The 14,382-nt window shown below is 47.3% G+C and overlaps 1 protein-coding gene across 27 annotated transcripts in view; it reads right to left on the bottom strand.

The window, feature by feature from the left end:
• The window catches only part of gyg2 (glycogenin 2), a 145,694-nt gene that overhangs the window by 97,493 nt on the left and 33,819 nt on the right, over positions 1–14,382 (bottom strand). For all 27 annotated transcript variants that reach the window (XM_085999650.1, XM_085999646.1, XM_085999651.1 and 24 more), the window contains 2 exons: positions 4,185–4,329; positions 800–974 (listed from right to left, as the gene is read on the bottom strand). In XM_085999650.1, the coding sequence (XP_085855776.1) occupies positions 800–974; positions 4,185–4,329 (320 nt within the window). The remainder of the gene's footprint in view (positions 1–799; positions 975–4,184; positions 4,330–14,382) is intronic.

Raw genomic sequence — 14,382 nt, 5'->3', positions numbered from 1 at the left:
ATCTATTCTCATTCTCCATCTACGAGGCCTGCATCTGGATTTCCCCAGAGCCATTGGAAGAGGCTATTGAAACTTATAAAATTCTAACAGGACTGGACAGACTAGATGCAGGAAGGATGTTCCCGATGGTGGGGGAGTCCAGAACCAGGGGTCACAGTCTAAGGATAAGGGGTAAGCCATTTAGGACAGAGATGAGGAGGAATTTCTTCACCCAGAGTGGTGAACCTGTGGAATTGTCTACCACAGAAGGCAGTTGAGGCCAATTCATTAAATATATTCAAGAAGGAGTTAGATATATTTCTTAAGGCTAAAGGGATCAAGGGATATGGGGAGAAAGCAGGGACAGGGTACTGAATTTGGATGATCAGCCATGATCTCATTGAATGGCGGAGCAGGCTCGAGGGGCCAAATGGCCTACTCCTGCTCCTATCTTCTATGTTTCTATGCTAACCTCAGGTGCACTGCACCTGGGGAATGTGGAGAAGGAAGGAACATAAGAATTAATTTTTCTCTCGTGACCCACAGTCCCTTAAAACCCAACTTGGTATCACTTGACCATTCACTCCATCTCAATTTATTGGGGTTTCTCTCCTTTTCTCATCAGCATTGGTGATGTCCTGCATGGTGGGCCTTGGCTTTACACCCCAGCTGCTCAATTTTAGACATTAACCCCAACGCAGAGTGCACATCTCGTGTATATTTTAATTTCTTCTTCATTACTGCCCCCTCCATGATCATGAATTCTTTCGCATCTCACCTGGTGCAGCTGTGCTTCGTACAAAGCGAGAACCAAACTCACCAGGGTGTCGGCATCCATGAACACACACTTTGAATACTGAACGAGGCACCAGCAGTGTATTTTGGTAAACGTTACACCGAGTTCCGGTCTGGTCAACAGGGCCAAGTGGGCAGAGTCGCCGCTGTCCAGTACATTAACCTGTACAACCTCGTCAAATAAATGCTCAAGGGCACACCTGGATTTTGTACAAGGAAAAAGCAAAGCAAGTCAGTGAGCGTTCGCATGGCAGTTGATCGTTGGAAGCAAATACGGACTTGGAATTGGGATAAGCAAGCGGGGGGGGGGGGGGGGGGGGGCGGTCAAAGGTAAAAATGGAACAACTTCAGAGCAGAACGTTAGCATTCAGGGCTGGGCAATCCTTTCAGTATAGAGTGCGACTCCTTTCAATATAGTGCGCTACCCCTTTCGTCTGCCATAGAGTGCTACTCCAGGAAACAAACATAAGCTCTCCTACCTGGTAGTAGAGAAAGTTTGTCCCTTACTGTGGAAGCCCACCATTTCCTCACACTGGGGCCACTACGCAGAGATGCTCCAATAATCTAGTTTACACGTGCAACTGGAAGCAGGTCTGTAGGGCGACATAGAAGTTAGTGCTTCAAACTGGGCTGGGTTCCAATCGGGGGGTGCCCAGCCTGAAGAATTAGAATTTATTACACAACGCTCCTGCTGACTCATGGCACTTCTGGATCAGCATCTGGGAGTCTAAAACTTTCATTTAAAATGAGGAAGACTTGAGAAGTTGAGGGCAAGAAGTCCACACAAAATAGCTGAAACCAAGGTTCATGCATTGAAGCCCCTGCCTATGGGGGACTCTCTCAGACCATGTCAGCACCTAGAAACCTGCCCCTTGTGGGCAGAGTTAAACTGCCACTTGTTCACCCAGGTTTTCTGGAGTGTGCATTAGGCTGTGAAAAATCAGACTTGTCCTTTTGTATCCAGTAAAGTCTCCACCAAACCCCACCTAAGTCATCTGAGGTTCCAAAGTTTTCTCCTGCTCCACCTCATTATTTAATGAAATACAACAGTTTCCTCAAATAAGGATTGTCTTCACACCTGTGGAGGGAGACTGACTAATCATTTGCTGCAATTATATTTTTGGATGGAAATTATGCAATCTCTTAATAATTGGAGAACTTCCTTTCACCACCCCAATATCCTCCCCAACCCTCCTAAAGACACCAACATTTGTTGGAATAAAGGTGCATGGATGTTGGCAACCCTCTAGTACCTCACTCAAGGTGAACAATCTTTATGGATGAGCAAGTCAACAGGCTACTTGACCACAGAGGGCTTAAAAACAAGGACTGATCCTACCCTCATCCAACAACCACAAGCACATGCACTTTGTAACAGGGTTTAGTGAACAGTGATCACTAATGCTGGCCATTTTTTACTAGCATCCCCCTCCTGTCCCTAGCCCAGAGGAAGTAACTACAGAATCCCAACAGTTGCCTCTGTGGAGATCAACTTACTCAACACGGAGGAAGAATTGAACAAGGAGTTCGACCCTCTGAGCTATGATCTAGTACTGTGGGTAATGCAGCAGCTTTACCCACTTGGCCTTCAAGGACATTGATAGCACTTCAATATAAGCAAAGTCTAACCAGTCTCTTGAAAATTAGTACAAGTTTAATTTGGTTCCAGGGATGAGGGACATCAGTTACGTGGATAGACTGGAGGAGCTGGGGTTGTTCTCTTTGGAACAGAGAAGGTTGAGATGAGATTTGATAGAGATGTTCAAAATCATGATGGTGTTCAAAATCTTGAGTAGGTAGTGAGAAACTGTTCCCGTTGGCGGAAGGGTCGAGAACCAGAGGACACACATTTAAGGTGATTGACAAAAGAACCAAAAGGTCACCCGAGGAAAAACTTATTTACGCAGCGAATGGTTAGGATCTGGAATGCACTGCCCGAAAGGGTGGTGGAGGCAGATTCAATCGTGACTTTCAAAAGGGAATTGGATAACTACCTGAAGGAAAAAATTTTGCAGGGCTACAGGGAAAGGGCGGGGGAGTGGGACTAGTTGAAGTGCTCTTGTAGAGAGCTGGCACGGGCTCGACGGGCCGACTGGCCTCCTGGTGTGCTGTAACCATTTTATGATTCTATTTTGAAATAGTATTCTAGATTTACTTTTTCTGCACCATTTATTATCTTTTATGCCTCTATGAAGTTCCCCATCTCAGTCAGCCCCCTGCAAGAATGAATGGGATCATAGGAACAGGAGTAGGCCATTCAGCCCCTCGAGTCTGTTTCTCCATTCAATGAGATCATGGCTGATCTGTGACCTAACTCCCGCCTTTGCCCCATATCCCTCAATACTTTTGGCTAACAAAAATCTATCAATCTCTGATTTAAAATGTAACAAATGATCTAGCATCAACTGCTGCTTGCAGAAGAGAGTTCCAAACTTCTACCACCCTGTGTGTGTGAAGAAGTGTTTCCTAATTTCACTCCTGAAAGGTCTGGCTCTAATTTTTTGACTATGCCCCATAGTCCTAGAATCTCCAACCAGCGGAAATAGTTTCTCTATCTACCCTATCTGTTCCCCTTAATATCTTGAAAACTTCGGTCAGATCACCCCTTAACCTTCTAAATTCCAGGGACACAACCCTAGTTTGTGTAATCTCTCCTCGTAATTTAATCCTTGGAGTCCAAGTTGTGCTAAATCGAAGCGCAGTTTTGTGCTGTGGCCCATTTACACTAGGAATCGGGCCGAGTGCCCAAATTCATCTCACGTAGATCCTTTAGATCAGAGAGTGGAGATGTTCATCCCATCAATCAGGGCTGCATTCAAAGCAAAGAATTTTTCTCTGGAAGTAGTAGCTCCAATTAATGTCAGAAGTTAACACATTATAGCAGGCCGTGCATGGCTTGAGATTCAACCATTTGTTAGCAGAAGCAAGATGGAGGCAATTTAAGAATTAAGTCGGTTGGGATCACTTGCTGTAGTAATAGAGTACTTGAATTATCTTTCAAAATAAAGGTTATCCCTCTCCTCGAAGTTGAGAAATTTGGTTTCAGTTGTCGTCTGCCCTCTCCAGAGAGCCCTCAACTAATTTCTCCTAGGATGTTAACCAGTCTCTCTAGATGGACTTTGCATTCAATTCATGATGCTCCAATTACACACACTGGACGGGTGTTGCAAGAGAGAAGATTTAACAAAAACCACAGGTGTATACGCACAAACCAGGAAATCAAGAAACGAGAAGCAGTTCAGGTGGTGTTCACATTCAAACTGCTTCTGCAATCAAAAAGACAACCTGAATTACAAGGAAACAAACTCTCTAAGCAAGGGCGCTAAACCCAACGATGGTAAAATGATTGACAAAGTGAAAATTGGTCGCACTTCTGTTTAACATTTAAAACAAATAAAATGGAGTCTTACCTCATATTGCTGGAGACTTGCGGTGTAAATAGAACCACTAGCCGTCTGGAGGTCCGGTGATGTCTCAGAGATTGGCAGAGTACCAGAGCGCCCTGGCAGTAAAGATCATTGGTAGCCAGAGTCACAAATGCCTGGTCTGTCACTGCTGGAATAGAGAGAGAGAGCAAAGACAAACTAAATACCCTCCCTTCACAAGATACATCCAATAGCAGGTCTAGGTTAGGAAGTGGGGGGTTCGGGGGTAGCGGGTGGGAACAAAAACTCCAGCTTCAAATTCTGACGAAGGGTCTCGCCAGTTAACATACCTTTCACTTATTCAAGAAAAAAAAACTACAAATGCAATAAATACACAGAAGGTTCATCAGCATCTAAAAGAGAGGTAGGTTGACATACATTCTAATGCAAGGTCTTCAAGCAAAGCATTAACTCGTCTTTCCTTAACCAAATGTGGACAAACCTGGTGGGTATTTCCAGCAATCTCCCTTTTTTTTTTTAATTTTAAGAGTTCCACCATTTACAATTTACTTACCAAGAGCTAGGATAGAATCCATTTAAGAAAAATTGTGCAACTGCTCATAAAACAGCTCTTCCGATCATAAAGTTCTCACGCGGATGATTGAGGCATCTTATATCAGCTTCATCAGACACTTACACACCACTCTTAGGGTGAAGTTATGTTGCACTCAGAGGTTTGCCACCTGCATGTGTTCAAACGCGCAATAATTAAGTAGACCCATCAATCTCGCCCCGTAGGACAATACGCCCCCCCATCCTAGGAATCAGTCTGGTGAACCTTTGTTGCACTCCCTCTATGGCAAGTATATCCTTCCTTAGGTAAGGAGACCAGGGTTGAAAATCTGTTTCCTTTTGCAGAGAAAGCAGTGGATTAGAGCAAAACAAATGGTCTCCATGGGGAAACAAACCGTAAATTGCTTCTGGTGCTCCTGATGTCAACCATCCTGTTCTCCAACAAGCTCTAGCAGACTAATTTATACAATGCCCAAGCACTGGAAAACACTAAACAATTGGGAATAAAAACAGATAATGCTGGAAACATTCATCTGGTGAGGCAGCATCTGTGGAGAAAGGGGGTGGGGGGGAAAAGAACAAAAAAAGGTTAATGTTTCAGATATAACCCTTCATCAGAACTGGACATCAGAAGGGTTATACCTGAAATGTTAACTTCTGTTACAAAAGCAAAATACTGCGGATGCTGGAAATCTGAAATAAAAACAGAAAATGCTAGAAATATTCAGCTGGTCAGGCAGCATCTGTAGAGAGAGAAACAGAGTTAACCTTTCAGGTCGGTGGTCATCGCACAGTTGTTGCCTCATTTGCTGAGCATTTCCAGCATGTTCTGTTCTCGATTTCCACCATTTGTTGGGGTTGATGTGCCTCAATGAATCCGAGACTCGACGTTAACGGAGCAAAGCAAGGCTTTTATTAACTCAGAAAGTAATACACATTGGAGAAGTGTCTCTCATCCAGAGATCTGCTGTACTGCTGTGAGACACGCTGGGGCTTGCTTAAGTAGGGGCCAGGTATGGGCGGAGCCCTACACACAATACAATACAGGTAAGGAAATGAAACTGAAACTAAACTAAACACAGGGAATACAGTGCCTGATGAATGGCATATTTCATCACAGGGGTTTTTTAAAACCGAACTATAGGGTTTCACACAGGGCTACGGTTGCGTAGTGGTTATGTTACTGGACTGGTAATCCAGAGGCCTGGACTAATAATCCAGTAGAACACGAGTTCAAATCCCACCCTGGCAGTTTGTGAATTTGAATTCAGTTTACAAAAAAAAAATTAACCGGGAAATAAAAAGCAGCAAGTGACTGTGAAGCTGTCGGGTTGTCGTAAAAGCCCAAATTGTTCACTAATGTACTTTAGGGAAGGAAACCTGCCGTCCTTACCCGGTCTGGCCTGTATATGACTCTCAACTGCCCTCCGAAGTGGCCCAGTCAGTTGTACTAAATTGCTACCAGTTGTTCAAGAAGCAAGCTCGCCGCCACCTTACCACCTTCTCAGAGCAACGAGGGATGGGCAATAAATGACCACCTTGCCAGTGACGCCCACATCCCAACAATTAATTTTTTTTTTTTTTTTTTTTTAATTCTTGCATTAATGCAGGGTAACACTAGCTATTGCATCAGTGCAAGAATAAACTACTGCACATTGACATTGTGTGCAGCTCCGACAACACTCAAGAAGCTCGACACCATCCAGGACAAAGCAGCCCACTTGATTGGCACCCCATCCACCACCGTAAACCTTCACTCCCTCCACCATCAGCGCACCGTGGCTGCATTGTGTACCATCTACAAGATGCACTGCAGCAACTCGCCAAGGCTTCTTCAGCAGCACCTCTCAAACCCGCAACCTCTACTGCCTAGGACAAGGGCAGCAGGTGCATGGGAACACCACCACCGCCAAGTTACCCTCCAAGTCACACACCATCCCGACTTGGAAATATATCGCCGCTCCTTCATCGTCGCTGGGTCAAAATCCTGGAACTCCCTCCCTAACAGCACTATGGGAGTACCTTCACCACACGGACTGCAGCGGTTCAAGAAGGCGGCTCACCACCACCTTCTCAAGGGCAACTAGGGATGGGTAATAAATGCCGGCCTTGCCAGCGATGCCCACATCCCGTGAACAAATATAAAAAAAGACAGTAGAAGCACAACCTTAAAAGACCTTCTCCGATAGGGGAAGGTCACAACCACTTAGCAATTTAATCCAAGTCAAAAGTTTATGCGGCTAGTTAAAGATTTTATTCCATTATAGCCCAGATTTTTGAAGTGCTGGAGAGGTTCAGTGCTGTTTAAAATTAACAGAGGGGTTGATGCCTTGAATACTTGTGACACTTAAAGCGCAGATTGTCTTAAGCTTCTGCAGGCAAACTGCAACCAGTCAACCGCTTAATATAAAAAAACCTCAAATGACAGCAATAACTTACATGTTTATAATACTTTTACTCTAATAAAACTTTTCAAAGTGTGAATAAAAGAAAGTGTGGAAAAAAGAGCATTTATATAACACCTTTCATCACCTCATGATATCCCAAAGCACATCACAGCCAATGAATTACTTTAGTTCCAAATGTAGTTAATGTTATAATGTAGGGAAACATGGAACCAATTTGCACACAAGCTCCCGTAAAACAGCAATGAGATAAATGACAAATTAAACTCTTTAGCAGTGTAGGTTGAGGGATAAATGGCGGCCAAGACACGAGGAGAACTCCCCCTGCTCTTGATGCCACCTGAGCGGGCAGACAGGTTCTATTTAACGTCTCATCCAAAAGACGGCACCTCAGACAGTGCCGCACTCCCTCAGCACTGCAATGAAGTGTCAACCTAGATCGTGTACGCAAGTTCTCGCGTGGACAGACAGACACGGTGAAGCGAGTAAGGCCAAGGCAGCTGAAGGCTCTGCCAATGATGGAGAAGCACCAGGAACGAGTGGTGGAAAAACGCACAGGAGATTCGAATCGTAGGACTGAAAGGTACATGCAGAAATGTCGAATTGAAAGAGTTTCTAAAAGTTGGGTGGGGTAAAGCTACGGAGAGATTTAAAGAGGACAATTTTTTTTTTTTTTAATTCTGTGCAGTGTGGGAAGCAGTACCAATAGAAGTCGGCGAGGACATGGGAAACAGAGACAAGAGGTGCTGGCTGCAAGGGTCCTTGTGAAGCAAAATTGTGCAGTCTCACTCCAGTTCCTCGTGGGTATGGAAGGGCCCACAGCACAGAACTGTCCCTAATCTGCCAATCTCACTGCAGAAAATTTCACACTGATGCACCAGGGGTTCCACTGAGGTTAGAGTTTTGCTGGGACGCTTTGCATCTAACTGCGCTACAATTGACCCCTGCACCTTCACTACATTTTCTGAGAGTTACAACATCAGTTCCTCACTGGCTTGTAAGCACTTCAGTCAGCCAAGACCTGGTTACAGATTGACCAGGAGCTGTAGATATATTGGCAACACAAGAAAAACCGCAGGGCTGTGTTTTAAAAGTCAATGTTTGGGGAAGGAGGATAAAAACAGCAAGGTCCAACAATGATTAAAATCCCCACCCCCTTCTCCTGCTCCTCCTCCTCGCCCCCTCTTCCCTTCCCCTTCCCACCGTGCCTGCAATGCACAACTAGTCTGTTCACTCTTTTAAACATGATCTGTCTTTCAGATGAGACGTTAAACTGAGGCCCCGTCTGCTCTCTCTCAGGTGGATGTAAAAGATCCCATGGCATTATTGCGAAGAACAGCAGGGGAGTTCTCCCCGGTGTCCTGGCCAATATTTATCCCTCAACCAACAACACTAAAACAGATTATCTGGTCATTATCACATTGCTGTTTGTGGGAGCTTGCTGTGCGTAAACTGGCTGCCGCGTTTCCCCCATTACAACAGTGACTAAACGTCAAAAAATTCTTCATTGGCTGTCAGGCACTTTGGGATGTCTCGTGGTCGTGAAAGGTGCTATATAAATGCAAGTATTTCTTCCTTTTACAGCCAAAGTGGCCCAATTTTTATCTTCTCTGATTAAACTGTATCATGTGCCACATTCTTTCCTTCCTCTTGCTCCTTTCAAATGTCCTGGCTGTATGACTGCAGGTCCTATACATCTTAAAAATACATAGAAACCTAGAATCTTACAGCAGAGGCCATTTGGCCCATCGTGCCAGTGTTTTGAAAGAGCTATCCATTTAGTCCATTGATGCAACTTTACAGGGTGCTGGCAAGACCGCACCTGGAGTACTGCGTACAGTTTTGGTCTCCATATTTAAGGAAGGATATACTTGCATTGGAGGCAGTGCAGAGAAGGTTCACGAGGTTGATTCCTGGGATGAAGGGGTTGACGTATGACGAAAGGTTGAGCAGGTTGCACCTATACTCATTGGAGTTTAGAAGAATGAGAGGTGATCTTATTGAAACATAGAAGATTCTGAGGGGGATTGACAGGGTGGATGCCGAGAGGATGTTTCCCCTAGTGGGGGTATCTAGAACTAGGGGGCATAGTTTCAGAATAAGGGGTCGTCCATTTAAGACGGAGAGGAGGAGGAATTTCTTCTCGGAGGGTCATGAATCTTTGGAATTCTCTACCCCAGAGCGCTGTGGAGGCGGAGTCATTGAATATATTCAAGGCGGAGATTGATAGACATTTGAACTACAAGGGAGTCAAGTAGTATGGGAGAGAGCGGGAAAATGGTGTTGAGGCCAAGATTGGATCAGCCATGATCTTATTGAATGGCGGAGCAGGCTCGAGGGGCCGACTGGCCAACTCCTGCTCCTGTTTCTTATGTTCTTATGTCCCACTTGCCCGTTCTTTCCCCCATAGCCCTGCAATTTAAAGTATTTTCCAATTCCCTATTGAAAGTTACTATTGAATCTGCTCCCACCACCCTTTCAGGCAGCGCATTCCGGATCACAACAACTGGCTGCGTAAAACAAATTCTCATCTCTCCCTGGTTCTTCTACCATTGACGTTATATCTGTCCCCTCTGGTTGCTGACCCTTCATGATTTTGAATGCCTCTATTAAATCTCCCCTTAACCTTCTCTGCGCGAAGGAGAACAATCCCCGCTTCTCCAGTCTTTCCACGTGACTGAAGTTGGTCATCGCTGCCACCATTCTAACAAATCTGCTCGGCACATGACTCATAGAAACATAGAAGATAGGAGCAGGAGTAGGCCATTCGGCCCCTCTAGCCTGCTCCGCCATTCAATGTGATCATGGCTGATCATCCAAGTTCAGTACCCGGTCCCTGCTTTCTCCCCATACCCCTTGATCCCTTTAGCCTTGAGAAATATATCCAACTCCTTCTTGAATATATTTAATGAATTGGCCTCTATTGCCTTCTGTGGTAGAGATCTCCACAGGTTCAGACTCGAGCCTGGTAGTATAAATTTGGAGTCAGAGATTGCTGTAACATAAATAAAAAAATCGGTCTGCAAGAGGAATGTAGAATCCAGCTGTGATCAATGAAAGTTAATATTTCGCGAACACACAATAGAAACATCGGAGAGGTTAAAATGTAACTGCCGTGATCGGTGTTCCAGTTGAGTCCTGCGCGGCCGGGCAGTGCGCGAGGTCCTGCGTAGGCTGCTTGCCGGCTTCACACTGGAAAAACCGCGCATGTTTTTTAAAAATTCATTTTTATGGGATGTGGGTGTCGCTGGCCAGGCTGGCATTTATTGCCCATCCCTAGTTGCCCTCGAGAAGGTGGTAGTGAGCCGCCTTCTTAAACCGCTGCAGTCCGTGTGGTGAAGGTACTCCCACAGTGCTGTTAGGGAGGGAGTTCCAGGATTTTGGGCCAGCGACGATGAAGGATCGGCAGATATACTTCCAAGTCAGGCTGGTGTGTGACTTGGAGGGGAACTTGGAGGTGGTGGTGTCCCCATGCGCCTGCTGCCTTTGTCCTTCTAGGTGGAAGAGGTCGCGAGTTTGGGAGGTGCTGCCGAAGAAGCCTTGGCGAGTTGCTGCAGTGCATCTTGTAGATGGTACACACTGCGGCCACGGTGCGCTGGTGGTGGAGGGAGTGAATGTTTAAGGTGGTGGATGGGGTGCCAATCAAGCAGGCTGCTTTGTCCTGGATGGTGTCGAGCTTCTTGAATGTTGTTGGAGCTGCACTCATCCAGGCAAGTGGAGAGTATTCCATCACACTCCCGACTTGTGCCTTGTAGATGTGTGGAAATTCGAAGGGCCCGTTAAAAAACCCGCACACCAAGAACAAAATTACAGGGAACATGACCATTGGAGCCAGTCAGGGTAAATGTGCAGCACTTGTTTTGAATTTTTCCCTGCCTGTGTGTGGGTTGGGGGAGGGGGGGGGGGGGGGAAACGGGAGAGCACATCACCTGCAGGCCCACAGCCAAGGGCAGAACTCAGGGAGTGACTCTGGCTATTGTAAGTGGACAACACTTGCACATGCAGAGTGTGCCTCGGTGCACCCAATGTTTCTAAAAACAGTGCAAGGAATCATAGAAACACCTTGGGCCCACTCGTGTCTCGTTTGGCACTTGTCCAGTTACTGCTTTTGTAATAATTTGAAGCAGGAGTGATGAATCTGTACCGGCTACAAGATGCGCTGCAGAAACTCGCCAAGGCTTCTTCAACAGCAGCTCTCAAACCCGTGACCCTCTGCCACCCAGAAGGACAAGGGCAGCAGGCACATGGGAACACCACCACCTCCAAGTCACACACCATCTTGACTTTGAAGGATTGGTGAAATATTTCCATGGCGCTGGATCAAACTCCTGGAACTCCCTCCCCAACAGCACTGTGGCACTACCTTCACCACACGGACTGCAGCAGTTCAAGAAGGAGGCTCAAGGGCAATTAGGGATGGGCAATAAATGCCAGCCTTGCCAGCGAGACCCACATCCCAGGATCGAATAAAAAGAGAGATCTGACCTTTTTTAATGATGCTGTTAAAAACAGATTTTGAAATCCTTGAACAAAGGCAACAATTTTAATACCAAAATTGCTTAGAAAATTATTCAGATTGAAGATAACAATTGAACAATATTTGTACCAAAAAGTTTATTTATTTTTTTAAGAAGTGGGGAAAATAACTTTGGTCAGGATTAAATCACAAATAAGATCACAGGAACCTATTCTGAAATGCGATATTGTTAATGGAATGCCTGCAGCCAATCACAATGTACCTGCAATAATGATCCTTCAAAGACTTCACAAGCAGCTAGCCAGCCACTGAACTGGTCTAAAACATGAGCAAGTTCGTTAATCCACCTGTGCAATGCACAATTAAGTATAGAATGGCATAATGTCAAAACAGGAACTCCTGATTTAAAGACTAGGGCCTAGAAATTCAGTTGCGTTCGCCAGCCGTTAACGCCATAAGAGGGGTATATTTCCAGCGCTAGGCACTTAGCGCCCGGGCGCAGACCGATCTGCGCCTACGCCCAAATTCAGTTGACATTTAGCGCCGGCGCAAAGTGTTTGCGCCCGCTCAGCTGCGCGCGCAGCTTATGACGTCATTTCGTCGTGCAACGCTGTTTGTGCGCCCCAAACCGGAAATTCGGTGGCGCCCGCCCAATGTGGGCGTGGCGCTGTTAAGAACTGTGAAGTGGAACGCAACAGAGGCCCTGTGGGCCTCGGAGAGCGCTAATTAAAGGGCACTTACACTGACCTATAAAGCCCAGCCATTTTGCTGCAATGACTTTACTGCTTTGGATTTCTGGACAGAGACCAAGGAACAGAGCTTACTGATTTGGGACAACATAGGAGAGGTATTTTTGGCTTCTGGCCAGAGCTTTGACATTTGAATCATTGTGATTTCACTGTTTGCAAGTTTATTATGGGGGCTGTATGGGGTTCCAACCCTCAGTTGCAGCATTATGTGCGAAGGGCTCGCAGACGCTGTGTGAGAGGGCCAGCCATGCCTAGACGCAGAGGGGCCATCAGGCGTCGGCAACGTAGGCCTTACCCACTCAGGGAATACCGGCAGCAGGTGTCCTATCTCACCATGACTGCGGCGCATTGTGTTAAGAGGCTGCGCTTCAGAAGGGAGGTGGTTGCAGAGATCTGCCAGCTGCTTCACAGAGATCTGCGTCCACAGCTGATGTGCAGGACGTCTCTCTCGGTGGAAGTGAAGGTCACGGTGGCTCTGAACTTTTATGCAAGCGGCTCCTTCCAAGCCGCTGCTGGGGACATAGCGAACATCTCCCAGTTCGCCACGCATCGCTGCATCCGGCAGGTCACCGATGCACATTTCGTGAGGAGACACCAATTCATCTCCTTCCCCATGACCCTAGAGAGGCAGGAGCAGCGTGCAGTCGGATTTGGCAGGATCGCGGACTTCCCCATGGTGCAGGGCGCCATTGACTGCACGCATGTGGCTATGCGGGCACCTATCAACAATGCCGAGGATTACTGCAACCGGAAGGGCTACCATTCCCTCAATGTACAGCTGGTGTGTGACCACAGGCAGCGCATCCTAGCTGTCAATGCCCGCTTTCCAGGAAGCAGCCACGATGCATTTATCCTGCGCCAGACTACTGTGGCTGACATGTTCGAGGCACAGCCTCCACCAAGGGGATGGCTTATTGGGGACAAGGGCTACCCTTTGTGTACATGGCTCATGACCCCGCTCCGCGCGCCCAGGACCCCAGCGGAGGAGGCATACAACGAAAGCCATCAAGCCACAAGGAACATCATAGAGCAAACGATTGGCGTCCTCAAGCAACGGTTCCGCTGCCTGGATCGTTCTGGCGGATCTCTACAGTATTCGCCGGATAGAGTCTCCCAGTTCGTCGTCGTGTGCTGCATGCTGCACAACCTGGCTATCCGCAGGACTCAGGCACCACCACCTCAGGAGGACCATGAGGAGGAGGAGGAGGAGGAGGAGTACCAGCCCAGGAGGGAGCCACAAGGTCCAAGGGCCGTCCGCCGGCGGCTTATTGAACGCCACTTCTAGGCCCCCTGTCAGGGAATGGCCTGTGGCAATGAACGCACCTGAATGCAGCCGCTCCGCAAGCCCTCAGCCGGTTAACGCAACAACCACTTGAAACATGACACCTGGACATGCTGAATAAATAAAAAGCTTTATTTTACAAACTCAGGGCCCTTCCCACATGAAACAGAAAAACAGACAAGACCCCCAAAAAAGTCAAAAACATCTGTCACTCCCACAACCTGGGGAGGAATAACAAAACTTGCCCATCCAATTGGCCTTCATCATCGGCCTTACAAAAATAAGCCTCTCCCTCCACAACACGAACACCCCCATAAAAACAAAAAATGCCTTCATCTTCGGCCTTACCAAAATAAGCCCCCCCCCAGAACACAAACACCCCCATATAAAAAAAACCGCTATCACCACACTCTACTGGGTGTGCCGAGAGGGCGAGTCCTTATGGGGGCTTCTCCGGCCCCTGCCCGACCTGTTGCTCCGCCTCAACCTGGGCCCTGTGGGTGTGGCAAGGCTGGGGGAAGGCTCATGAGGGCCACAATGCGTGACGGCAGATGCCCTTGGGGGTCGGCCTAGACGAGGCCCGGCCCGGGAGGGGCCGGCTGCTGACTGCTGCAGCTGTGGCTGGCCAGCATCAGTCTCAGCAGCAGCTCGTCGCACCTTGGCTGGGGGAGTGGCAGTGTCGGCTGCACCAATGGGGGCAAGCTGGCTGATGCCAGGCGCGCGCTGTTCGCCAGAGACACTGGCACTCGGCCGGGCT

The sequence above is a fragment of the Somniosus microcephalus genome, chromosome 10 (assembly GCF_052327205.1).
Source record: "Somniosus microcephalus isolate GS21.2 chromosome 10, FLI_Smic_1.0, whole genome shotgun sequence".
Lineage (NCBI taxonomy): Eukaryota > Metazoa > Chordata > Chondrichthyes > Squaliformes > Somniosidae > Somniosus > Somniosus microcephalus.
Note: the sequence above shows the minus strand (reverse complement) of the source record. Positions and strands in the feature narration are given on the sequence as shown.